This window comes from Pipistrellus kuhlii, unplaced genomic scaffold (assembly GCF_014108245.1).
Source record: "Pipistrellus kuhlii isolate mPipKuh1 unplaced genomic scaffold, mPipKuh1.p scaffold_m20_p_14, whole genome shotgun sequence".
Classification (NCBI taxonomy): Eukaryota; Metazoa; Chordata; class Mammalia; order Chiroptera; family Vespertilionidae; genus Pipistrellus; species Pipistrellus kuhlii.
In genome coordinates this window covers 7556715-7583244 of record NW_023425449.1, presented here as the reverse complement: position 1 = coordinate 7583244, position 26530 = coordinate 7556715, and the positions used below count along the sequence as shown (strand labels likewise).

The window sequence follows — 26530 nt, the reverse complement described above, 5'->3', positions numbered from 1 at the left end:
AGAAACAGATTGGGGAAGAGCTGCGAAGGGAGGGTCCGCAGACAGGGAGGGAGGTGGAGGCCGGCTGGGCAGGCGGGAGAGGGTGGGAAGGCGGAGAGCGATGGGAGGGCAGAGGGAGAAGGGAAGCAGGCTGGGGAGAGAGAGAGGGCTTGGAATGCAGAAAGCACTCGGGGAAGGAGGAAGTACTGGAGGCCGAGGGAGAGGACAGAGGCAGGGGGACATGGGGATGGACAGATCGCCAGGGGGAAGAGGATCCGGGTGGAGGTGGGGGGTGGGGACAGACGGAGAAAAGAAGCGGTTCAGCCCGCGTCCATCCCAGGAGGAGGCTGGGGACTTCCCCAGGAGGGGCTGCGGCCCGGAGGAGAGCGAAGGAGCTCTCAGCATCCATCCGGGCTCTAACGGGTGACCTTTGCCTGACCTTGCGGGTCGGAAACAGACGCCCTGACTCTCAGGGGAGCTGCACGAAGCCGAGAGAACGGGGCTGGCTGCTCAGGGCCGGGCCCTGTGCCTGGCGCTCGGCGAGGCTCCTCTGGCCCGGGGCCGGGCCCTAAGGGGAGCGCACCGCCCGCCTGGAAAGCCGGGGGCAGAGGGAGGAAGGTACCACCGCCCGCAGCCAGCGCGCAGAGGCCCGCAGGGGCGCCCGCCCCGAGCTGTCTCTGGGGGGCGCCACCGCCCGGGCCAAAGGCTCCCCGAAAAGTGGAGGCGGATGGCAGGGACCGGCCTTCGGACAGTGTTAGGGGGACCCCGGCCCTGCGGAGGCCCCTGGATTCCTGGCCGCCTTCCCCCTGCCCAGCCCGGCGCCCTCGGCCCGCTGTGCGCGCTCCGGCCCGGCAACCCCGAGCGCGTCCCGCGGGGGCGCTGCGCCTCCCTCCGCACCGCGCACGGCGGACCCTCTCCCCCACACCTCCGGCCGTACCACCGGCCTCTCCGCCCGCCCTCCGCCCCCCTTCCCTTCCTCCGCGCCCTCCCCTCCCCTCCCCCGCAGCCTAGGGGCGGGAGGGGGCGTGGCAGGCCCGGGGTTTGTGTGGCTGCGACCCGGCTCCCCGCACTCGGAGTCCGTCCGCCCCGGGAGCCGGCCCGGCGCTGTCCAGCCATCCGTGCGCCCCGCGCCCCGCGCCCCGCCGCCGCCCGGAAAGCCGCCGCCCGCGCTCGCTCGCTCGCTCGCCATGGACACTCCGCGGGTCCTGCTGTCGGCCGTGTTCCTCATCGGCTTCCTGTGGGATCTGCCCGGTTTCCAGCAGGCGTCCATCTCCTCCGCCTCGTCCTCCGCCGACCTGGGCTCCGCCAGGGGGATGCGGAGCCGCAGGGAAGGGAAGCTGCCCCGGCCGCCGCGGGAGCCGGAGGAGCCGGAGCCGCAGCCGCGGGCGCAGGAGCCGCCGGCCGCGGGCCCGCGCGTGGTGCCGCACGAGTACATGCTGTCCCTCTACCGGACCTACTCCGTCGCCGAGAAGCTGGGCATCAACGCCAGCTTCTTCCAGTCCTCCAAGTCGGCCAACACCATCACCAGCTTCGTGGACCGCGGGCTCGGTGAGTGACGTGGAGGGCGCCCGGCCTCTCTCTCTCTCCCCGCGGGGCGCACGGCCCCGGCGGCTCCCTCCCCGCTCCGGACGCCGCTCCTGTCTCCTGTGTTTTCTCCCAAGTCCGAGTCCCTTTCCCGATGCATTTTCCTGACAGTCCGCCGTCCCCCTGCCTCCCCTGCCTCCTCCCGCCTCCTCCCGCCTACTGCCTCCGGGCTTGTGGAGGGCGGCGGGGTGGCCGCCGCTCTGGTGTCCGCGGGGGCGCGGGCCGGGGCCGGAGCGGAGAGGGGGCGCGGGCACTGACTTCGGGAGCCGAGCCGCGGGGTCGCGGGTTTGGGGGGTGAGGGCGCCGTCCAAGCCCTGAGCTGCGGCGGGGACCGCGGGCCCCGGGGCGGAGGACGCCCGGAGTCCCCGTCCGCCCCGGGAGAGCCGCCGGGGGCCGCGGGCGGAGGAGCGGGCCTGCGGGCCGCCGCGTCTGGCAGGGACCCCCTGCCCCTCCCTCCTCTCCCCGCGGCTGCGGGGGTTCTGGGCTCGCCAGCCGGCCGGAGCGCTGTGCCTTCGGGTTTGGTTTTGTTGCGTCCGCGGGGCACTTTCCCGCCGCCCTGAGTCGCTTCTGCCGAGGCAGCGATGGGCAAGGGAGCCCGGGCAGGGGCAGGGGCAGGGGCAGGGGAGCCCGGGCAGGGGCAGGGGCAGGGGCAGGGGCAAGGCTGCTCGGTTTGGGGGTCGTTGGTACAGAACTTCACCCACATGGGTGGCTGGGGGTGCTCACTCCCTTCCTCGGCCAGCCCGCGCGCCCCTGTCGCGGGTGCCGGTGCCGGACTGCAGCGCAGCGCGGGGATGCCTTCGAGAGAAGCCGGGCTCCCCCTCCCTGGACTCGGAGAGGGACCGACAGGCGCCAGAACTGAGCTCCTGATGAGGAGAGAGCATAACGCAGAGGGAGACTGGAGAGGAAGGGAGGAGAGGAGAGGAAAGGAAGGGAAAAGGGAGGAAGGGGAGGGGGAGGAAGAAGGAGATGAAGGAGATGCAGGCTGTTATCTGCTCCGTTATCCTGCCCAGATGTAGCTCCGCGCAGGGACGCTTCCCGGCTCCCACGCTGGGGGTGCAAGTGGGGTCCCCGGGGACCTGGAACGCCGGGTTCGGGCGGAGAGGGCTGCCGGGGGTACCCTCGTGCCCTCGGGGCTTTTTCAGCCCCGGCTGACAGCCAATGGCCCTGGGCTTCCCGGGCTCCGGCTTCAGACCCCTCGCCGGCCGCCGTGTTCCTTTGGGGCCGGGGTGCAATCGGGGCGAGAGTGGCCGCTGCAGCCGGGCCGGAGGCCAGCGCGGCTCGGGGGCCGCTGGGGGCGCGGCTTCCTATGGCGATCGGAGCTGCACAGGCTCATGGGCACGCGCCCCTGGCTTCTTCCCCGGGCACCGGGCCGCCAGCCCACCGCCCCTCCGCTCCCACCTCTGCTCCTGGCTTCTGGCTCCCTCCTTCGCCCTCCCTCCCGATCTCCGGCTGACCCCCCGCCTTTCCTGCCGCCCCAGTGGAGAGAGCGACTGGGGCGCTGGGAGAGCAGCGCCCCGGAGGCCTCTCCAGGGAGGAAATCCGGAGGCCCCGGAGGCGGCGGGCGGGCATCTTTTCTTCCCCCATCAGAGGCTTCGAGCATCGCCGCCCTCCCCCAGGCGGCACCCCTCGCGGGTGAGTGTGGCGGGTGAGTGGTGTGGCGGGTGACCCTGGGACTCGGCAGGGGGTTCGGAGGTGTCTCTAGGAGCTCTGGGTCCGGGTCAGACGCGGGCTTACCCCACAGCCCCTCCCGGCCCCCAGCGCTGGGAGCCCCTGCACCCCGGAGCTGGGGGAGCGCCCGGCCGCGCGCCCAGGCCCGGGCTGGGGAGGGGGCGCCCCGTCTCCCGGCCACGGCTCCGGGCCACGGTCTCCCGGCCACGGTCTCCGGGCCACGGTCTCCCGGCCACGGTCTCAGGCCACGGTCTCCCGGCCACGGTCTCGGGCCACGGTCTCCCGGCCACGGCTCCGGGCCAGCTGGGATGCGGACGTCCGGCTCCAGCTCGGGGATGCCCCGGCGGGAGGAGGCGCGGCTGCGGCGCCCGGCCCGCAGTCCCCGGTGCGCGGTCCTCTCCACGAGGGAAGGCGGGGAGTGGACCCGGGAGGCTCCGGGGCTGATCGCACGCCGCGTGGGGGGCCAAGGCGCGCTCGGAGCCGCGGGCTGGAGGGGGCGCTGGGAGGAGGGGCCGCTGAAAGGAGGAGGAGAGGCGCTCGGAGGAGGGAGGGGCGCTGGGAGGAGGGGGCGCTAGGAGGAGGTGGCGCTGGGAGGAGGGGGCACCAGAGGAGGGGGCGCCGGAGGGGGGGCACCGGAGGGGGGGCACTCAGAGGAGGGGGCGCTCGGAGGAGGGGGCGCTGGGAGGAGGGGGGTCTCGGGGGAGGGGGCGCTCGGAGGAGGGGGCGCTGGGAGGAGGAGGGGCGCTGGGAGGAGGGGGCACCGGAAGAGGGGCGCTGGGAGGAGGAGGGGCGCACCGCGGGCCGCGGCCCCCGCCAGATACAGGACAAGCCTCCCTTTCCCTCTCGCTGATCCTGATGTGATGTGTCACCGGCGGTGACCTCGGGCTGGACCTCGCGGGGCTTGCCTAGCACCGGGCCCCTGATGGGAGCGCTTCAGCCCAGCGATCTAATTGAGGGCTCATGTCACAACCCATCAGGCGGGGGCTAGTCTGCGGTGATGGAGGGGGCCGCCAGCCGCGCACCCCGGCCCCCGGCCCGGACTTCCGCCGCCCCACGTGGGGACTCCCTGCCGCGCCGGCACCCCCTCCCCCGGCACCCCCTGCCCCCACCCCGGGGACCGCGGGGGGCCGGGAGGGGGGAAGCTCAGCGGCCACGCGGACCTGTCGCCTGGCCTCCAGGACGTTGGAATCGCCCCGGGCTGGGGCGGGCCGGGCCCAGAGGAGCTGGGGTCGCTGGGGTGGGGGTGGGGGGTAGCAGAGGGAGAGGAGCAAAGCGAAAGGCAGGAATCCAGGAGGCGGCGTGCCAGGCCAGCCGGGCTTACTCACGTGCAGGCAGGATTGGCAAAAAAACTTCCCTCCCACCCCAAGCTTTGGAGTAAGAGCGGAGGAGCAGGGATAAGCCCCTTCCAGGGTGAAGGGAGAGGAGAGGGTTTAGGTCTATCCAGACAGCAAGGCTTGTTCTACCTCCCCCATGCCGCCCATCTTCCCCCCTCCTCAACGCCCCCCCCCCCCCGCCGCCGCAGGAGAACTTATTGCACTTGGGGGGAAAATTAATAGTCCTTTCTCCTTTCGATTTGCTCTGCAAACATCTGGGGGAATAATAGCAACCAAGATGCGCTGAGCATGTGCTGTGAACCAGGGATTGGGCTTAGCCCGGCTACATGAGTTATTTTATTCGATTCTAACAACCATCTCCAGGAGCGGGGCCCAATCACAGGTGAATAAGGAGGACAGAGACCCCCTAGCGAGAGGGGGAAACTCACCTCTGGCTCCAGATCCTTCTGCTTGCCCCTGGGGCACTGTCCGGGGAGAGGAGGGTTTGGAGCCATTGTGGGGGCAGCAGGACAATGGACAGATTTCCCTCCGGGTCTCTAAAGACCCCGGCCGGCCGGAGTCCGAGTGGAACCTGGGATTGAAGGGTCTGCTAATGCTTCGTTTCCCCTTTATATCTGTATACCTTGTGCAGGGCACAGAGGACTCGTATGGGATCCCTGATGTTTTAAAATGTCTCCACACTGTCCTTTTGAATTATTTCGAATCTATAAAGATGGTAACGGGTGTGCCTGTGGTGTGTGGGTACAGTCAGAGGATCAGAATGGACCAGGCTGGAGAGAGAGGGACATGACAGTGAGTACAAGGTATAACTAACTTAGGAAAAGCCAGGACCTGGAACTCAGGGGCCTGGGGAAGTCGGACAACGAGAACTTCTATGGATTCAACGTGACTTGAGAGACAGAGGGGAGGGAGGGAGAGAAACAAAACCGGACTTTCCGTTTGTTTATGTCGCGAGAGCGCCACGAGGTTCCAACAAGGGGAGGGCAAAAACACTTCCCAAGGATGAGGACGCCAACAGGAGGCTAAGACGATTGCTGAGACTTAGATCCCAGGTGCTGTGGAAGGAAAGATACTCTTTGGGAGCGCTTCTCGGTGGTTGTCACAATAGTGCGCTCAGAAAGGAGGCAGGAGGGAACAGATAAAAACAAAACAAAAACAAACAAAAACCAAAACAAAAACGAGATCGGAACGTCCTTGGAGAACTGGACACCCTGGGCGTGAATCTGCGGAGAGTTGGAAGCTGGTGGTTTGCCGGCTTCTGGGTGGTTGCCTGGGGGCAGCGCCAGACCTGCCGGGTGGCGGGGCCTTGGGGAGGGCGTTCTCAGCGCCGCTGCGTTTTGTGTGTGTGTGTGTGTGTGTGTGTGTGTGTGTGTGTGTGTGTGTACGTGTTCATGCAAAACCGCGAATGGCCCGCGAGTGTCCGGGCGGACCTGGGCCGCGGAGCGCTTTTGTGATCCGCGCGGCAGGCAGCGCCGCGGCCGGGACCCTGTTGTCGTTGGCAAACGGAAAATGAAATATAAGCGGAGAAGCATTTTAATGGGGACGGAGGGAATTCACAACTGTTAATTATTTGGTGACCTTGTATTCGATTTGTTTGAGTCCCTTATAAAAACACTAATGCAGACCAGACGGGACTGAGCGAGGAAGCCGGCAGAAGGTTCCAATCTGGGCTTGATTTCCCCGGAAAGAGGGAACAGCTTTGGGAGAGGGTTGCTCAGCGTCCCGGTGTGTGTATGCGTGTCTGTGTCTCGGACCTTCCTCCAGCCAGGGGGCCTGGAGAGTCCTGGGGAATATCCGGGAGTCGGGAAGGAAATCTTTAACCACAAGTGTGTTCTGGACTCCTGGCTGGCAGGATGAAACCACTAAGGCCTCCACCGAACCCTTAGCCACTGGCTTGTGGTTGAACATCCATTACTGTCAGGCGCATCCCTAGGGCCTCAGAGACCCTGGCCAGGCCCCAGCAGCCAGGAGCCAGGGGCACCCAGAAGCCAGGGGCACCCAGGGGCTCTGCAGCCGGAAGGCGGGTGGGCCGGGCGTTCTGGGGCGCTCCCTGCACAGAAGAGGCTGCTCTGGGGACCAGGAGCGCTCCCTGGACTCCTGTCCTTTCTGCACATTTAAAAACAACATGACCTCAGCCACGGCCCGGCACAGGCCTGTGAATCCCTTTCCCAGAAAACCCCGCGGAGGAAGGAACGCTCCTCTAGGCCCCCCCACTGGACAGGCGAGGCTGCGGGCGGCCAGGACCCCGGGGACGTGGGGTGTTGCATGGACAGAGCCCTAGCGCACCCCGTTTTTCCTCCAGCTGGAGTTCTCGGTTCGGTGGTGGCTCGTCTCTGGGGAAGTCTTGCCGGAGCGGCGGGGGTGGGGGTGGGGTGGGGGCGGGGGAGGAGAGGGAAAGGGACCAGGACAGACAGACAGATGAGGAAAAGGGGGTTCGGGTAGAAACAGGGCAGCATGAAGACTTCTGCTTCCCCCCAGGACTGCCGCGGGCATCCGACCCAGAGCCAGTGAGCAGTGACCCGGGGCTCTGAGGAGAAGGAAGGGCATTCGTTCGATGACCCTTCAAGTGTCCAAGAACCCGACGCTCTGTGGACCCGCATAGGGGGGCTCGGAGCCGCGGGCCGCGGGGTGTGGGGAGCGTGGGGAGCGGGGAGGCGGGTCCGCTGGGCCATTCCGTTAGCGCCCCGGCTGTTTCCGTGGTCAGCGCCGTGCTGGTTAAATGGGATCCCCCGTTTACAGGAGCGAAATGAGTCCTCTCAGGCCTAATGGGCTCCGGGCTGCTGTGCTCTGCCCCCCCCAGCCCCCCTCTGACCATCCATTAGCGGCGCTGGGGGCCGGGGGCGGGGGCGCTAGGGGGAGGGGTGCGGGAGCTGGGAGGGGGCGCGGCGGGGCGGGGGGGGGGGGGGCTGAGCCGCAGGAGGGGCCCCTGGGGGCGGGGCGCGGTTTGGGGGGCAGGACAGGGGGGTGGGGAGATGGGGGGGGCGGTCCTCTGGCCCCCGCTGGCTGGGTTTACCTTCCGGAGCCCTGCAGAAAGCAAGCGGGGGCAGGGGCAACGCAGCATGCTGGCTTTGGGGGTGGGGGGCGAGGGGAGGCGGTGATGGTTTACAGGGTTTGCGCCCCCCTTTCCTAAATCACGCGGGAACCAGAGCGCGTCGTCTCGACCCGCTTTGCAAATCTGGCTTCAAAGCAAGTTGGCAATGGCCAGCCCCCTCCCCCCAATTTCCCAGTCCACTGCCGCCTTCATACCCCGTGGGGTGCACCCAGAAGGATGCTAGTTCTGGCCCAGAGCTGCCACCACGCATCTCATTTTGCTGCCACGTGATCTAGGGAGCCCCCCCCCTCCCCACATACAGACACACGTGGGAGGTGTCCCCCTGGAGAACCCCTGGGCGCTGGGGGGCCAGCGTCTTACCCCAACAGCCAACGTGAGCCCCTCGCCCCGCCTGCAGCCTCTGAACTGGCAGGAGAGGGGAGATGAGACCACGCGCCCTCTCCTGCCTTTGACCTTGAAGCTCGCCAGTCAAGAGGCCCAAAGGCAGTCCTGCCGAGCCTTGGTTAGACTCCGGGGGCGACTCTCTGCTGCTGAGTTCTTGCCTCTGACCCCCATCACACCCTCCTCCCCCTTTCCTGACCCCGGGGGGCTCTCCTGGGCTCCAGGGAGGCCCCGTTAGCTGGTGGATCGTGGAGGGGGCCCCTGGCAAACCTACCGGGTCCTGGCGACCTCCGGGGACAAGGGCGCAGGGCGGAGGGGCGCGGGGAGTGGAAAGTGGGGGGACCACACCAGTCTCCGGTCTGGCCTCTTCTAAAGTGACGTCACGTTAAGATCTGAGCTGCCACAGTGTGTGGGTGGGTGGGTGGGTGGGTGGAGCTGTAGGGTGGGACCTCGGTGGAAAGGGGCGCCTGTGATCCGTCCTGGATCTCAGGGTTCTGGGCTCGGCTCCTGGGCCCCTCTCAGAGAGGGTTTGCACCAAGCGTGTGAACAGGGCTTTCTGAAGGAACCCTCGTCACCCTAGAGGCCAAAGAAGCTGCCTGAGGTGCTTGTGGACTCCTGCTGGGCGTGCCTGTGCCCATGCTGGGGGAGAGGGCTGGCTCGTGGCTCCCCAAGACTCTGCCCCCCTCGGCCTGTGGAGTTATGCTGTCCTTGGGTGGACGTCGGGGTTCCCCTCTCCTCCCGCTCCCAAGCTCACTGGCTGGGACCACTCACCTTGCTAACACAGGTTTCTCCGCTGGACCCAGACCCGCTTCATCCTGGGGGGTCTGCAAGGAGGCGGGGGTGGGGGTGTGCGGAGGGAGGGTGGGGAGCCTCTGGGAGACTCTGTGGAGGACTCTTCTTGGGCTCTGAAAGGAGGAAACAGCTGAGAAGTGCAGTGCAATCTATTGGGGAAAGACTGGGGAGCTGAGAGACCCAGGGAGGAGCTGGCTGAGGAGTGTGTGTAGCTAGGAGGCACCCACCCTTTTAGACCAACCAACTGGACCTTTGGGGGTGACTCCCAGGCTGGACTGGAGGTGCTGCCGTCCAAGGGGTCATTCATTGCCATAACCCCCACCTGCCCTCCAACAGGTGCCTGGCTTTCGCTGAGTGAAGAAGAGGGATCATTGCCCCCAGCCCCACCCAGACTGGTTCCAGGGACAGACCATAGCCCACAAAAGGGCACGAAAAGGGGGAGGGAGTAGGAGGCGGGTCAAGGAGACTAACCACCAGAGGGGGGGTCTCTTGGGCCCACCAGGCTCAGCCAGGACGCCCAAAGGGGTCCTGGGCTCACACCTGCCCTGCCTGCAAAGGAGGGCACCTGTCAGCCTGTCAGCGGGTCCCTGTCCTTCTGAGGTCCAGGCTGGAGGTCATGTGTTCACCTGGCATTGTGGGTGGGATCCCAGCGGTGGACGTGTCGTGGAGGGGCGGGGAGGGCTGAAAAGGATCCAGGTGATGGGGTGAGGCCTTGCCCTTCTCTGGAACTTAGATGAGCCAGAAATGGAAGCTTCTGCTTCTCTCTCCATCCCTCTCATCAGCCCCTTTCTTCCTGGAAATCCTGGAAATCCCCTGGCCAGGTGCATGCGTCTTCTCCTCCTTGGATGCAGGGAGCTGTAGTCATGTGGGCTGCATTCATTGGGAGCTCTGTGTGTGTGTGTGTGTGTGTGTGTGTGTGTGTGTGTGATGCACTGCCCTAGGTGCTTTGGCTCTGACCTTGGCAATGACTCCAAAGAGTAGGGGCGTTTCTCCCATTTTACAGTTAAAGGCACGTGAGACTGGGAGAGCTTATGTGGCTCACCCAAGGTCACCCAGCCAGGAACTCCTAGACTCTAGGTGCTCCTTCCCCTGTAGTTAGAAGCAGCTACTGTTTGCATATGCCATCAGATAGCTTTCCTACCCCCTTCTCTCATTTCCCAGCCATTCCTTAGTGACTGTGAGCTCACATTATCACCCTCATTTTGTAGGTGAGATAATTAAGTTTCCTTGTAAATTCCCTGTCTGAAGTCCAATGGTCCGCATCTTTTCAGCTCTGCTGATTAGAAAGTGAGTGACCTGTGGAGACCACGGATTGGCAGCAAGAAAGAGCTGGAATCTTCCCGGGTGTTCTACCAGGCGCGGATGTCCAGGGCGGAGGCACAGATCCTGGAGCCAGGCTTCTCGCTGTCTCGAACAAGTTCCTGTCAAGCTCTGTTTTAGTTTTCCGAACCATACGACAGGCATCACGGTGATATATATATATATATATATTTTTTTTTTTTCCATAGGCCGTTCTGAGGCTTCAATGAGCCTGTAAGTTAAGAATTTAGATTGTGCCCAGGACACAGTAAGTGCCACAGGAGCTTTGCTGTTATGAGAATTATGCTGGGTGGTCAAGCAAGAGAGCCCGCCCGCCCGGGAGAGGCTGAGTTGTGGGGGCCGCCCATGGAGGCTGAGCCTCTGTGCTTAGCAAGCTCAGAGGCCCTGCTCAGGCCGAGAGTCCAGAGAAGGGGGGTTGTTGGGACACCCAGAGAGGCCTCTTGGATACAGGACTTGATGGGAGAGCAGGCTTGTGGAAGGCAGAGGGCTGGCGGTCCGTTTTGTTCTCGCTCAGTACACCTGATTCCGTTTCCAGCGTGTGAACTGTGGCGTCTCAGGGCAGTGCTACACCGGAGGGACAGACGAAAGAAGTGACTTCAAACCCAGCCATGAATTCCCTGTTTTTTTCTTTCTTTTCTCTTCTTTTCTTTTTTTAAGTCCTGGGAACTCCAGCCCCCTAGTGTTGTTGACATTGATGACGGATGGAACACATCTCCTCCCTCCCTATCAGAACCTGGGAGAGGCCTGGCTGGGGCTGAAGGTGGGGGTGGGACTAAGACCTTCAGATCCTGTCCCTCACTGGATGCCCGGGGTGGACAAGTGAGGACCCGTCCTGGAGCCCCCGTTCCCTCGTTCATACCGGAGTCTCCCTGTGGGAGGGACTTTGGACACTCGCAGGGAGGATCCAGGGACAGAGGCCATCAAAGCCCTGAGCGCGTGCCAGGCACAAAGGCCCCTACTTCATTGCTGCCCTCGGGCTCAGAGTGGGGGGCGGGGAGGGGCTTCGCTTCAAAGACTTCTGGAGTTTCCTGAAGATGGTGGTTATCCGCCCCCTCCCGCCGCTCCACCGAGGGGAGCTGGGGTGGGAGAGGGGGGTCTGTGCTTTGGGAGGGCCTGGGGCAGGCAGGGTGGCTGGAGGAGGCGGCTGGGGGCAGACCGGTCTAGGGCACTGAGACAGGAGCGCAGGAGCTCTGGGGAAGCACAGAGTCTGCGCCAGAAGGGCCCTGGGTTTCGGGGAGACGGAGCTGCCAGCGCACCCTGAGGCTAGTGAGCGACAGAAAATCCAACTAGACTCTTGCTCGGGAGCCCAAGCTTTTCTCAGAGATGTCTTGGAGAAAGTTCAGTGGGCCCTTTCTGCCTGAGCCCACACCAAGTGGCAGATGTCGGGAAACCCTCCCGGGTGGTCCAGGCAGCCTCCGGCAGCAGGAGGGCCCAGGTGAGCTGGGCTTCGGCTTATCCCTGGACCCCTAGGCCGCTCTCCAGCGCTCAGGTTCCAGGGGGTCTGGTTTGGGCGCTCAGGGCATCCTTTTCTCTCTCCTCTTTCTTTGCTTCTCTCGTTTCCTTCAGCCCCACACCGCGACCCTGTGCTGATGCCTTCTCCTTTCTTAGCCAGTGTTCTCATCTGAAAGGGGAGTGATAGGTCCCTGCCTTGGAAGTGACAGCTCTTTGCTTCCAGTGTAGGCATTTGCTTTCCTTTTTTTTATTTTCTATCAGATCCACACCGGATGTGCGTGGTTTGAGGTGTCTTGTGCCTTTTACCAACTTGCTCCCAACTCAAAAAAAGGCTGACCTCTTCAGGAAAGATTTTCTTCAAATATGCAGGTGGTTTGCTCCTTCCCCTTCTCTCCTCTCCCCTTCCCTCCCCTCCCCTTTTCCCCCTCTCCTTCCTTCCCTTTTTCTTCTCTACGACCCACCAGGGAAAGTTGATAAGCCCAAATCCAGCGATTATAGCTAAAAAGGTCTACTTGTCTAATACTCAACAACGCCGAGTTGACTGGGGTCTGGGCCAAACCATAACAAAGCAGGTGGATGCAGATGAAAAGCAAAAAACACAAACAAGAGAATTCCATGACGTATTCCGGATCCATTTTATTTGAAGGCCTGAAGCAAGCGGGTCACTTCCAGGCTGCAAGGAAGTGTCACCCACAGATTGTGACATGAAAAGCGCAACGTTTCTCCATGTCAAGGGCCAGGGGGAGAGGGTCCTTGGATAACATCAGCCCTGACTTATACCGAACCTAGTGGGGAAGGAGGCTTTGCAAGAAGGAGTGTGCAGAGCCAGGCCTTGCGATGCCCGGTCAGTAGGCAAAGTGTTCGCAGGCAGACAGTGGACAGGCGGACAGGCGTGTGTGCCCTCTCCAGGTCAGATGCCTCCTCTGGGCTATGTCTGGGATGCTTGGGTCAGAGCAGGTCCAGACAGGCAGGCGGGGAATGCGGTCTGCAGGGGAGCTGCCCAGAGCAGCCACCTCCTTGGACCCTCTGTCTTAGGGCTTAGAGCTTCTGGAGACGCAGTGGGACAATGGGTGTGGGTGAAAGAGTAAAAAAGCTTGAGGGTGACTGGGGCAGGGGGTGAGGGGCATGGGAAGGGGGTGGGGCGAGAAGCTGACTCGGTTCTGGAGTAAGTACCACCTTTAATCCTGCTCTGGGCCTGAGCGTTAGAGGGCCTTGTTTTGTCCATTTCCAAGAGCGCCAAAGGTGGGGAATCTGAAGAGCCGAGGAACGCACTCCTCTGCATTAGTTGTTCTTCACGTGGTTTCCCCAACCCGCGGAATGGCGTCCTCTGAAATGCAGATCCTGGGCCTGCCACAAAGCGCTTGGACTCAAGAGAATGTACATTTTAAAATATATATTTTATTGATTTTTCTATAGAGAGGAAGGGAGAGGGATAGAGAGAAACATCAAAGAGAGAGAAACATGCATCAGCTGCCTCCCTGCATACCTCCTACCGGGGATGTGCCTGCAACCAAGGTACATGCCCTTCACTGAAATCAAACCTGGGACCCTTGAGTCTGCAGGCCGATGCTCTATCCACTGAGCCAAACCAGCTAGGGTGAGAATGTGCATTTTTAGCAACTTTCTGTGGGATACATTTAGCAGGTAGAAGGTTCCCAGCAGATTCAGTGTTTGTTTGTTTATTTATATACATTTTGAATCTATAAACTTAGTGGTTGGAGAGCTATACTCTGTAGGGATATACAGCCATGGAGTTCTTGCCCAAATAGCGTGAGCTCATCTCCCGGGCCTGCAGAGCCTCTATCAGACCTGTCTTTGTGAGAGTGTGTCACAGCTCCGAAGGCTGCCGCCTGGGAGCTTGGACCTGCGGGTGAGGGTGTCCACACCATGCAGGTGAAGTCCCTCATGCCATGGGATGGAGCCGGTGTGGGAGGAGAAGGAGTGGGGCACAGGCTTAAGCCCTCATCTGCACTCTCTCCCACGCCCCAGGAAGAGTGAGTGCCCGTGGTTGCAGCATCTCTCTCTGTAGTTAATACTTCCTCTGTTCTGACCACTTCCGAGGACCAGAGAAAGGCAGGCTGACCCTTGACTAGTCTACCTTTAAAAAAAAAAAAAAAAAAGCAAACCAATATGATCTCTCCATATTGCACTCGAGAGAAACAAATCATCCTTTATATCCGCCTAATGTCCTCCAGTCATTGACACACTCTCCCTGCAAATACACGTCCCTGATACCCTGGCAGGTACTGGTTGTTTTTGAGATCCTTGTACCTGGGCTGGAATGGGGAGGCAATGGGGCAATGAGGCTCAGGGGCTAAATCAAGCATGTCAAACTCAAAGGCTCGCAATAGCCAAATAAATGAGGCATGTGCCCCCGCCCCCCCCGCCCCCAAACCCCACCCCTTGCCTCGAGTTTGACATGCTTGGGCTAAATGTTTCCACCTTGGGATTAGATAGACCTAGGGCTGGATTCCAACCTCACCACTGACTACTAGTTGTCAGACTTTGGAAATGAACTACATGTCTCTAAGCCTTGAGTTTCCCGTCGGCAGAACGGGAGCTGTTCTGTGCTTGTGGATAAAGTAAGGATGAAAAAAGATGTCAGCCGGCCCTCAGGACATGTAGCTGGCGCAGGAAGTGTCTTGGGTTTGTCCCTCTCTCACCACACCCTTGGGGACATGGGTTTCTTTAAAGGAACAGAAGAAAGTGTGCTGAATCCCCACCGGTTCTCATGTGACCCTGGTCGTTTGGAAGGTCTCGGCTTCTATAAATCAGCTGCCTCCGGGAGGGAGCGTTTCCCTTTTCACCTCTCTCACCCTTCTGGCCGCTCCCTCAGGTCCGGACTTGTGTATGAGAGGGAGGCCGCCTGCCCTCCGGTCAGCCCGCAGTGAGGACTGGGTGTGGCCGGGGCTCCAGACCCGCTGCCCTGAGGCTCCATCTGGATTGGCTGCAAGGGCCCAACCCGGGACCCAGGGACACGTTTACTATGGAGATTGACCCCCGTTTTACTGCCTTCTGGGGAGCGCTGGGGGCTTTGGGGATTTTTGTATTTGCTGGGCTGTAAATGTTTTATGAGAAGGCAGCCCAGAACAATCTGGTTAGCTTTCTGCCTTGCACGTCGAAGTGGGGTTGGCTTTATAGACAAATGTGTCAGAAGGAGGAGGAGGAGGAGGAGGAGAAGAAGTAGTAGTCCGGTTTTGTCTTTATCCCAAAGAATTCACTTTGGATTTTAAAAGCCTGTTACCCCCTCCCGGACCCCTTCCCCCCCCCCCCCCCCCGCCCCATTCCACATGCCCTAAGTTTTTATTTCTCACCTGTAACTGAAAGATTGATTTCAGGGTTATTTGAAAGCAAGAAGATTGCAGGTTGTATGGGTGGAGGAGGGGAGAAGGTCTGTGTGTGTGTGTGTGTGTGTGTGTGTGTGTGTGTGTGGTGTTCTCTCAGAGCGTCTATTTCTTATTAGGACCTTCTGAATGGATAGATGCCTGGTGCTTTTGTTTCTTCATTTCCTACCCTCCTTCTACACTCTCAAATGAAAAACGACTTCAGAAAACCTCATTGGTCTTTTGCTTTTTTTTTTTTTTTTAAATGGTGAATTTAAGAGAGAAAGAAATCACTTAACTCTTTATTCTGTGCGCTTTGCATTGGGTCCAACGCTTCAACAAAACTGCCTGATGGGCAACAACTTCCCCCATCCCCAACCCCAGGCCACAGGGGGTCTAAGCTAAGACTGCACCTTTAAATAATACTGGAGCTTTAAAAAAGCTACCGCCACCACCACCACCAAAAACCCCCCAACAAGACCCCAACACCCAGGCCCAGTCCGCAGATACTGATTCCGTTGTCTGGAGCAACAAGCCCAGGCAGCTGGTAACTTAGGTTCTAGAAAGCCTAGATGATCCTAACGGGGCTGCCAGAGGGAGAATGGCTATTCTAGAAGTTTCTCCCTCCTTGACCTGAAAGCACAGGAGGCCAGGCGGGGCTCTGAGTGCTGCAAATGAGCCAGACGGAACTGGGCAGGGTCCCAGCTCCCAAGGCTGGGCTGGAGGAAGGGGGAGGCGGGCGCGGGGCTGGGGCAAACAGACCGCTAAGGAGAACTATTAACCAGGCCATCGGAGTTAGCACAAAGTGTGGGGAAGATAACGGAGACCGCGAGGGAAGGTGCTTTCGATCCAGGTGGTCCCGGAGGGCCTCTCGGAGGAGGTGACAATTTAAACTGAGACATGAAGGATGATGACCCAGAGCCTGCGGAGAGGAGATATGGGGGGAGGGGGAGGAAAGAGTGCGGCCCAGGTTCGCCACCACAAAGGGCGCATCCGTGGTTTGCTAACCAGCTCCTGGGGGAGGCTGGGGGGGGGGGGGAGAAGAGGATGGGAAGGGGAGGAACAATAGGAGAGGCCGAGGTCGCTCTCCAGCAGCCACCGACTTCCTCCCGGGGTGCCTGGTAGGAGGGGGCCGGCCCCAGCCCGGGTGGTCAGGCCCGCGGCTGGCCTCCGGGCCTCCCGGACCCCGCTCCCCGCCCTTCCCTTCCCTTCCCTTCCCTTCCCTTCTCCCCGGGGGGGGTGGGGGTGGTGTGCAGCCGCTCGCCCAGCCGTGGGGCCCGATCTCCCCCTTAAGTGAAACTGACGGTAATAATAATAATAATAATTATTATTATTATTATATTTTATCTCGCAGACGATCCCCCGCACGCCGCCGCCCTCCGGAGGCAGAGGTATCTGTTTGACGTGTCCACGCTGTCAGACAGAGAGGAGCTGGTGGGCGCGGAGCTGCGGCTGTTCCGCCAGGCGCCGCCCCCGGAGCCCCGGGCCGCCGCGCCCGCCGCGGGGCCGCTGCGCCTGCAGCTGGCCGCCTGCCGCGCGCCCCGGCCGCTGGCCGCGCGCACCCTGGCCCCGCGGGCGCCGCGGCCCGGCTGGGAGGTCTTCGACGTGTGGCCGGGCCTGCGCCTGCAGCCGCGGGAGCCGCTGTGCCTGGAGCTGCGGGCCGCGTGGGCCGGGGCCGAGGAGGAGGCCGCCGGGGAGGAGGACGAGGCCGCCGGGGACGAGGACGAGGACGAGGCCGCCGGGCACCGGGCGCGGGAGGAGCTGGAGGCGCGCGCGCCGGGGCCCCAGCGGCCGCCGCCCCCGGACCTGCGGAGCCTGGGCTTCGGCCGGCGGCGGCGGCCCCCGCAGGAGCGCGCCCTGCTCGTCGTGTTCGCCCGGTCACAGCGCAAGAACCTGTTCGCCGAGATGCGCGAGCAGCTGGACTCGGCCGAGCAGGCGGCGGGCCCGGGCGCGGGGTCGTGGCCGCCGCCGCCGCTGCTGCCGTCGGGCGCCCCGGACGCCCCGGACGCCGCCGCCGCCGCCGCCGGCGCCGCGGGGCCCTGGCTGCTGCCCTCTAGCGGCCGGAGGCGGCGGCGCACGGCCTTCGCCAGCCGCCACGGCAAGCGGCACGGCGGCGGCGGCGGCGGCGGCGGCGGCAAGAAGTCGAGGCTGCGCTGCAGCAAGAAGCCGCTGCACGTGAACTTCAAGGAGCTGGGCTGGGACGACTGGATCATCGCCCCGCTCGAGTACGAGGCCTACCACTGCGAGGGCGTGTGCGACTTCCCGCTGCGCTCGCACCTCGAGCCCACCAACCACGCCATCATCCAGACGCTGATGAACTCCATGGACCCCGGCGCCACGCCGCCCAGCTGCTGCGTGCCCACCAAGCTGACCCCCATCAGCATCCTGTACATCGACGCGGGCAACAACGTCGTCTACAAGCAGTACGAAGACATGGTGGTGGAGTCGTGCGGCTGCAGGTAGCGGATGGCCCGGTCCTGCCGCCGCCGTGACCGTGGCCCGTGACCGTGACCGCAGGGGAGGCCTGACCTGCAGCGTCAGGAGAGGAGCTGGCCTTGGAGGCGCAGGGGTGCGGGGAAGGGAGCAAGCAGCCTGGACGTGCAGCGTGCTGTGCCCCGATGGGAGGAGAGAGGAGGGATGCCCAGCCTTCCCAGAACCTTTCTCCCCTGCCAGCCCGGAGGGAGAGACGGATGTTCACACACACACCCCCCACCCCACCCCACCCCCGCCTGCCTGGCCGCCCTGAGAAGAACAAGCCGAGGAGGAGGAGATGGATGCCTGCTGTAGCGTGTTGTGTTTCTGTGATCCTGGCTTTGGAGTTCCGAGTGTGTGTGTGTGTGTGTGTGTGTGTGTGGTGTGTGTGTGTGTGTCTCACAGGTTTGGGGAGGAGATGGAGCAAGGGGAGACACGTGGCTGTTTCTCAGCTGCTTCGTGGATTGGAGAGAGAGAGACAGAGACAGAGAGAGAGAGGAGAGAGAGAGAAGAGAGAGAGAGAGAGAGAGAGAGAGAGAGAGAGAGAGAGAGAGAGGAAATAATTGAAGAAGAGAAGCAGAGTGGGAGGGAGAGTCACCACCTCTGTGACCACATCTTGGCGTGAGGGTGTCTTTCTGCCACGGCCCGGCCCACGCCCTGTGACCTTGGTCCCAAGCAGAGCATGTGAGAACAGAGGAATTGGCACCAGGCGTAGGGAAGCCAAGGAAGGCCTTGGAGGAGCGAGCGCTGAGAGAGGGAGGCGTTCCCGGTTCTGTCCTGGCCTCCCCCAGCGCGGGGAGCTGGCAACCTGCACCCCAGGCCAGCGGCTCCGGCCATGCTGCCTTCACAGTGGCCCTTTCTGGTGGGGAAGGGGAGCTGGTATGGATGGAATGACAGGAATGAGTCGGAGTGGAAGCCCCTGAGGACAGTGAGAAACCAGAAGCCCTCAGGTGCAGGAGCCCTGGCTGGAGGGAACCTGGGAGAAGCCCCTCCTGGTGTCCGTTTCTCACTGATTTCTTTGAAGGGAATTTCCCAGAATTCAGACATCTGCTTTTAAGGGGATGGCAATTTCCCCAGTTAAACAAACAAACAAACAAACAAACAAACGAAAAAAATGGGTAAGGGTGGGGAACTAGATAGCCAAGGTAAGAGGTGCAGAAGGAAAAGGACCCCAGAAATAGAAGGGTGAGGTGGTGGGTCCCAGAGGAGGATGGGGAGAAGGGGCAGGCCCGGAGCAGAGAAGAGAAGGATGAAAGGTGATGCGAGTCCCCCGTCTCCGAGTTTCTTTAAAAAATCTGTGTTTCTTCCTCTCTGCCTGTGACATTCCTGAAAGATTACCAGCCAGCAATAGCCCAGGGCTCCCCTCAAAAGAATTGTTTCAGATTGTAATTACCAGTTAGGCAATGTTTTTAAAGCTTTGTAATGAGAAACTGTGAAAAGAGCAAAGTGTTACATGGAGCTTGGGGTGGGTGAGGGGAAACTTGGCGGTGAGGAAGGAGGCAGGGGTGGAATTCTCTTCAGGAAGGAAAAGCCCTAGAGAGCACAGAGCAGCTGAAATGCCGGCTCCCAGAGGGTCAGAAACCGAACTTTCCCCCCAGCCTGCACCAGTGTTATTGTCAACACCGCCCACGAGTAGGCCCTCTGAAAAGTCTGCTTCCTCCTCGTCTTTGCCCGTGAAACCAAACGTGTTGTTTTTCCAAAGTGGTTTTGCTCTCTCTGGATCTAAACCTGTTGCCTGTTTTGTTCCGAGAACAACATGTCAAAGAAAGGGTGAGAATGATAGTAAATGCTAATATAAAATGCTGATTAAAAAAAAAAAAGAAGAAGAAAAAAAAAAAGACTTGGCCAGGAGAAATAATTTAAAATGCACATTTGCTTCGGATGCACTGTTGATCTGTTAAAGACTGTATATATTTGTTTATTTAAGGTGACTGGAAATGCAAAGAGGAAATGGACAGCATGCGATTCATCTTAATGTAAAAAACGTTATATGCACTCAAATGTTATAATGTCTAATATTTTTAAAGTTTATATTCGAGTTGTACAAAGTTAAACATTAATCAGATATTTCATTCTTTCTTAATGTTATCGCTTTCTTAAATATTATTACAAAAAATTTTTAAGTCTGTCTAATGGAGAGTTTTTGTTTTTGTTTTTGTTTTTTTAACTGTCTACCTCACTATAATACAAGTATTTACAACACTAAAGTTACCAGAGATCAATTTAATATTCAAAAGATTTTTTTTTTTTTTACAGTTTTCTTTTCCTGGGTGATACTCCATCTAATACTGTATTATTAAACTCATTTTCCCCTTTAAAAACTCAGCCTGGTTTATATGGATCTACTTAGAAAAATTACTTGGTCAAGGAATTGTTGTCGGCGGTATTTTGTTCCAGTAGGAGACTGAATGCCTGCGAAGACACTGGTTCCTTTAAGAGCCATCATTGAGGGCATGGCACTTTTTCTTCACAGCTCTTCCATAACTCTCTTTTCACAAAATTTTCATCCATCCAACCCCTCTCAGCTATCAGAACGGTGTTCATAGGCCTTTGCCCCATTTCGGCATCTCAAGAGCCCACGTAGGAACTGGAGTATTTCTTGGTGTCTTTAATGTTGAAAAAAGAAAGCTGTAAAATTACCCAGGGCCAACTAAGATGTCGGTAATTACTGTTTACACGTATGGCCTATGGGAAGCCCAAGATATGGAATGTTTTTCTGCTTGTTCACTTGCTGTAAAGCAGGGAATCCATGTGCGACTGTAATCCCGAGTGCTCACTGCAGGATGGGAATACTGTTGCCCACGCATGATCTCATTCACACCCCCGTGAAACCCAGTGAGGCAGGCGTTCTGATAATTCCCGCTTCACAGATGAGAACTAGGTGCAGGGTTTAATGAACCGGTCATGGTCATCCAGCCAGGAAGCAGTAGTTAAGATTTAAACCTAGTTCTTTCACACCCTAGAGCCCAAGGGGTTAACCTCTAAATAATTTTGCCCACAGACCATCTATCTATCTGCTCTGTCATGGGTCCTAAATGCCAGGGTGAGAAATTTGCAATTAGCCACGATGATTGGGAGCAGCCAGCTGGTGGAGGAGAAGCTGCCACAGGGGCCTCCAGCCTTGTTGGTGGTTTTGGAATACATGCGTTGTGGCTGCTGGGATAGTTGGGTGTGGATTGCAAAACTCAGTGAGTGCTCTGCTTCAGGCTTGCTTTGAGAAGCCTATAGGTTGGGTCATTGATGAGTTCCTGGGTTTTGTTTTGATAATCAGAATAATGGTCAATTTACAAAGAGGTCATATTTCAATCGTTGTAAGTGGGCTGTTGATAGCTGAGAAACATTTTTCTATGGAAACAATGCTCATTTGAATTTACAGGTAAAAGCTTTTTTTTAAAAAAAAATCCAATTGGAACTTTTTCCCCCCTTCCAAATCTTAAAAACAAAGCAATTTTGACTTCTGGATTTGGGAAACAGATAATCACTGGGAAAATGAAAAAAGAGGTCTTTCTCTTTCCTGAGTGGAGGAATTCTTTGCATGTTTGCACCACTATTTCTGTACCACTCACCTGATCCCCCCATCCTCCCAACTGCCGGGAAGATGCCCAGCCCTGCACCCTAATATGTCCTCAATCTAGAGATTACCCTTTCTGTAAATGTTTCTGTCTCCAAAGTTGTTTTCTTCTCTTCCCTCCATCAAAAGTTTATTCCTAACTCAGATGTAGGAGAAACACAATTTAATTGAAGTACATGAAGATGTAACTAACTCTTAGCTCTTCAACCTTGGAGACATTTGCATTTTAAGAAAACAGTTAATTATGGATAACTCAGATTGTGAGTGATGTGAAAAAAATTAGACAATATAGGAGAAGATAACACTCAAACTGCACACAATTTTGAGAATTGTATGAGAGTGAGGCGTTGATGATACAAGGATGAATGGAGACCCTCGTCAATATGGTTATTTTGGTGTTCCTTAGGGGACATTTTGTGCATTGAAGTGACTAGCTAACTTGTTTTAGCATTAATATGCAGCGTATAAAAGTAAAACATTTAATAACTTAGTTTTTATCTAAAACTCTTAAGTTTAATGAATATAGGCCCCATACATATGTTTTTCTTGTCCTTGTTTTGTTTATTACTACATTCCTAGCATCTTCTGCACAATAGTGTCCAACACATAGCAAACAATAAATATGCTGAGTAAATAAATTTAGAAATATGTTTTTTTACTTATAAGGTACCTAGGCATAAACCTAACCAAGGAGGTCAGTGACCTATAGTTGGAAAACTATAGGATATTGAAGAAAATAGAGTAAGATACAAACAAGTAAAACCATATAGCATATTTATGGATTGGAAGAATTAATATCATTAAAATGTTTTTACTACCCAAAGCAATCTATAGATTCAATGCACTTCGTATTAAAATACCAATGCCATCGCCGAAACCGGTTTGGCTCTGTGGATAGAGCGTCGGCCTGCAGACTGAAAGGTGCCGGGTTCGATTCCTGTCAAGGGCATGTACCTTGGTTGCGGGCACATTCCCAGTAGGGGGTGTGCAAGAGGCAGCTGATCAATGATTCTCTCTCATCAACTCTCTATCCCTCTCTCTTCCTCTCTGTAAAAAATCAATAATAAAAAAATATACATGTAATTAAAAAAAATAAAATACCAATGCCATATTTCACAGATCTAGAAAAAATATTTTTTAAAAATTACATGGAACCAAAAAAAGACCCTGAATAGCCATTGGAATCAAGATAGCCTGGTACTAGGATAGGAACAGACATAGATCAATGGAACAGAACAGGGATCCCAGAAACCGACCCACACATTTATGGTTAATCAGTATTTGATAAAGGAGGCAAGAGTGTACAATGGAGTAATCACAGTCTCTTCAATAACTGGTGCTGGGAAAGTTGGACAGGTACATGCAAAAATGAAGTGAGACCACCAACTTACACCATACACAAAAATAAAATCAAAATGGATAAAAGACTTAAATGTGAGCTGTGAAACCATAAAAACCCTGGAAGAAAAGATAGGCAGCAGAATCTCAGACACCTTGCATAGCAATATTTTTGTCAATATAGTTCTTAGAGCAAGAAAACCAAGAAGAAAGACAAAAAAAAAAAAAAAAAAAAATGGACTACATCAAACTAATAACTTTTTGTGCAGCAAAAGAGACCATCAACATAATGTGTCCAGCCCATCTCCCCCAGTCCCAATCGGCTGGTCACCAGCAGCAAGCTAACCTACTGGTTGGAGCATCTGCCCCCTTGTGGTCAGTTCACGTCATAGTGGGCGGTTAAGCAGCCTGAGTATATCATTAGCATATTACGCTTTGATTGGTTGTTCAGTTGTTCTGCTGTTTGGTCTATTTGCATATTACCCTTTTAATATATAGGATTATTTATTTATTTTTGCTGTAAAAAACTTTATTGTTTCCTTTGGCCCAGAGCATGGGAGCGGGCTCCAGGGCGGTTAGCGGAATGGCTGGTAGTTTGGGGCAGAGGCTCCGGTAAAAGCCAGGCCCAGGGGAGGCAGAGGGGCCCTCAGAGGCCTCTGGGCTCCACAGGCGCTGGTGGGGCTGGAGGCTGAGCCTTTCCCAGAGACACTGGCCCAGCCCAGCCCGGGGCCGCCCTGCGGAGGGAGCCAGGTGTCCCCTCTTCCTGATGAGCTGCCCTCCTGCCCCGGAAGTGGTTCTGCAGGAAGTCCCGGAGCTGAGGGCCTGCGGGGAGGCCCAGGGCCTGCAGCTCCCCAAGGCCTGGCCAGGCTGCTCCCCCAGGCCCGGCTCCATGGCCTGAGGGGCCCCTCCCCTGGGAGGCCTGGCCGTCCTGGGAGAGGATGCCCGGCCCTCGGAGCCGCAAGTCTGGGGAGATGAGGCCCCGAGAGAGGTGGGTGCGGGCGCCTCCCCCTCGGGGGGTCCCTCTGGTGGACGGGGGTCACTCTGGTGGACGGGGGTCACTCTGGTGGACGGGGGTCACTCTGGAGCTCCTGGGGGTTCGGCAATGAGGGTGAAGGGGAACCCGGTGTGCGGGCCGGGCCCGCAGGGGGAGGTGAAGGTGGAGATGGAGGAGACCAGGAGGGGTGGAGGCTGGAGGCAGGGGGTCCCTGGGCTGTGCCCCCAAACACTGTGGAAGCCGGAGGTAGGGCCGGGCCGCTGAGGGCACTGCCTGGGTTATATTTTTATGGCGTTGATACAGATGCATTTTCGTAAAGATTTACACACACGCACACACACACAAAAACACCATTAATTTTTTAGAATACTTTGCCTCTTGATTTTTAAATTCCATTTTGCTTCTTTATGTGCCATTTATGCTACAGCCTCACGGCGGGGGGGGGGGGGGGGGGGGGGGGGGGGGAGAACAACAGAAATGATTTCTCTTTTCTTTGGGGCTTTTCATTCCCGTGAAATGTTTTTACTGAATCCATAAATTGCTACCAGTGAGGTTTCCCCAAAAGAGCTGTAGTCTTCAGAAAACTTTCTGAAATTTTTGGTTAAAGCACTGGCCATTCAGAAAGAGGGAACACACAGATGGAACTGCTACTTCGCAGGTGGAGCAGGAGGTTTTGCATGACGGTGTCACTGCCAACAATAACTAGAGGACAGCAACGCTGGTTGACTTGTTGCCATATGACAGGAATAATGCTAACGTCTTTCCACGCATCCTGCCCCTCCCCAATTGCAATGAAGAGATTTATAGACAAGAAAACCCCCAATGTTCAGCTCAGAAAACCGAGGCTCCGAGAGGGCAAATGAAATGCCGGTGGATAGGCCAAGCTGGTACCTACACACGCCAGTCTAATCGCCAAGCCCACCGTGGTTGAACCACAGTGTCATTTTGCCCCATAAGCATCCCGAGAGATTCTGCTCCGTCTCAGGACCGTCCGAGCCTTGGTTTGCTGGTAGAGAAAAAAAAAAAAAATGCTTAAACTCTAACTGGGCTCCTCTTAGTATCTGTTTTGACAGCCGAAATGAACTGTTCATTTCGGAGCACTTTTTGCCGTGTTTCTAAGGACTTGGCAGGGCTTCCGGGTGTGGAGCTGACAGGGAGCAGGTGGGCCAGACCAGGACCTGGTGCTGCAGGCCTGCAGGCTGCGAGGAAGAGCTGTTCTCCCCCTCTGCAGTGGCTGAGGGACACTGGACACTTTGATCCCCATGAGCCAGAAAGCCTTGCACAGCTGACGAAACAATGTGACAACTGAGCCCTGCCTATCTCACATCTTTGTGTATGTGTGTGTGTGTGGTTTTTAAAAAATTTTTTTTTATTGATTATGATATCACATAATTGTCCTCATCCCCCCATTCCCATCCCAAATCCCTCCCCACATATGCCTCCACCCTCCTGTTGTCCATGGCTACTGGCTAGGCCCATATGCATGCACACAAGTCCTTTGGTTGATTTCTTCCCCTTACCCCCACCTCTTTGTGTGTCTTGCTCAAGTCAGATGAAGCATCTTTCTGAGAGAAAGGGAGAGAGAGAGAGAAGGAGATTCTCTTTGAGAGAGAATCATTGATGGACTGCCTCCTGCACACCCCACAGTGGGGAATTGAACCTGTAACCCAGGCAGGGAGTAGAATCGTGACCTCCTGGTTCCTAGGTCAACATTCAACCACTGAGCCATGCTGGCTAGGAACCCTGCTTCTCACGCCCCACCTCGGAGCGCTCAAAGGGAGGGGAGAGGTGGCCTTCCCCTGTGCTGTCCCTCAGCCTTGACCAGAAGAGGGAGCAGCCTCCTGGGAAGGGGAGAAGCCGACAGGCACACATTTCCCCAAAATGCTCAGACTCTTAGGACCAAACTAAAAACATTTGTGAAATGGAAGAAGGCCACTGAGAACAGAAGATTATCAGTATTTCCTGGTGACTCTGAGCCCCTAGGTATTATACAATCTTGGGCAACTTCATTTTGAAATGTACAGAAGCTGCCCCCAAGTGTGCATTAGTTACTTGAGACATCCCTCAACATCCTTGATATTGTTATTGTCCAGATATACACGTGCGAGTGTTTGAATCATGCAGAAGGCACGCACCCTCTCTGTGAGGTACTTCTAGTCAGCGGTCGGCAAACTGCAGCTCACGAGCCACAAGCGGTTCTTTGGCCCCTTGAGTGTGGCTCTTCCACAAGATACCGCGGCCTGGGCGAGTCTATTTTGAAGAAGTGGCGTTAGAAGAAGTTTAAGTTTAAAAAATGTGGCTCTCCAAAGAAATTGCAGTCGTTGTCCTGTTGACATGTGACTCTGTGGACTCAGGAGTTTGCCGACCACAGTTCTAGGTTAAAATGGGAAAACGGTGATGCAGATAAACACGATCATCTCCACACTTCCCTCTCTCCGTTTCTCTGCGCTTCTTTCTGGTAAATAATGCCGAATGCAAATAAATGGGGGAGTTAATGCTTGGCGTTGGATAGGAGTATTTTCTTCCCTGATTCCTCACAATCACGGCAGGGTTCCTGGTGCTGGTGAGCTTCAGGTTGGTTTTAATTATGAGGAGAAAAGTAAAATGGAACAATGCAGGGGATGGGATTGCTAGAGGCGAGGACTGGATGGAAGAAAAGACAGGAAAAAAAAGAAAAAGGAACAAAAGTCTCCAGCATCTGCTTGATGGAACGAAGACCGTGGGTCAGCCAGACATGTAGCGAAGTGCAGGAGAAGGAGGACTGTGACATAGATGCTGGAAGCAGTGGGGAATCACTAAAAGTATTGACGCTGGAGTGAAGGGTAAGGAGTTGATGAGGGAAACCTCAGATCCTGGTGGAGACATTTAAAGTGGTGGGTGGATCCTGGCGGGAAATATCCAAGTTCTTGGGCTCTGGTTAGGTAGGCCAGATGTACTGATCGGCTGGGAAAGGTCCCACGGTACCCCTACTGCTCACTGAAACTATTAATAGCTGCCTTGTTCACCGTCCAAGAATTTGGTTTGGTTGGCAAATGACATAGTCACCTTCACCTTAGTTTACATATGGAGCGGGAGAGAGAGGTTTTTGAGAGATTGTAGCCAAACAAACTAGCAAAAAATTAGGATAATTGAAAAAGTGACCTAACTGGTGATCTTTTTGCCACAAGGAGACCACACGTGAATGATGCATTGCTCCACGCGCTGGCAAGATCCCTAAGGAAAACAGATAGTTATTAAGTAAAATTGTTGATAAGCAATGCACACTTGTTA

The 26530-nt window shown here is 57.2% G+C and overlaps 1 protein-coding gene across 1 annotated transcript; it reads left to right on the top strand.

Moving 5' to 3' along the window:
- Positions 1-1019: 1019 nt before the first annotated feature.
- GDF6 (growth differentiation factor 6) lies at positions 1020-17590 on the top strand. The gene is made up of 2 exons (XM_045581594.1): positions 1020-1527; positions 16240-17590. Exons 1-2 carry the CDS (start codon positions 1167-1169, stop codon positions 17346-17348), a joined length of 1470 nt encoding a protein of 489 aa, XP_045437550.1. The 5' UTR covers positions 1020-1166; the 3' UTR covers positions 17349-17590.
- The last annotated feature ends 8940 nt before the right edge of the window (positions 17591-26530 follow it).

What these genes read in the sequence shown, in the direction of transcription:
- GDF6 (XM_045581594.1), top strand. Translation starts at nt 1,167, where the DNA reads ATGGACACTCCGCGGGTCCTGCTGTCGGCCGTGTTCCTCATCGGCTTC. An exon ending in CTTCGTGGACCGCGGGCTCG is followed by an intron (nt 1,528 to 16,239) that starts GTGAGTGACGTG and finishes TTTATCTCGCAG; the next exon opens with ACGATCCCCCGCACGCCGCC.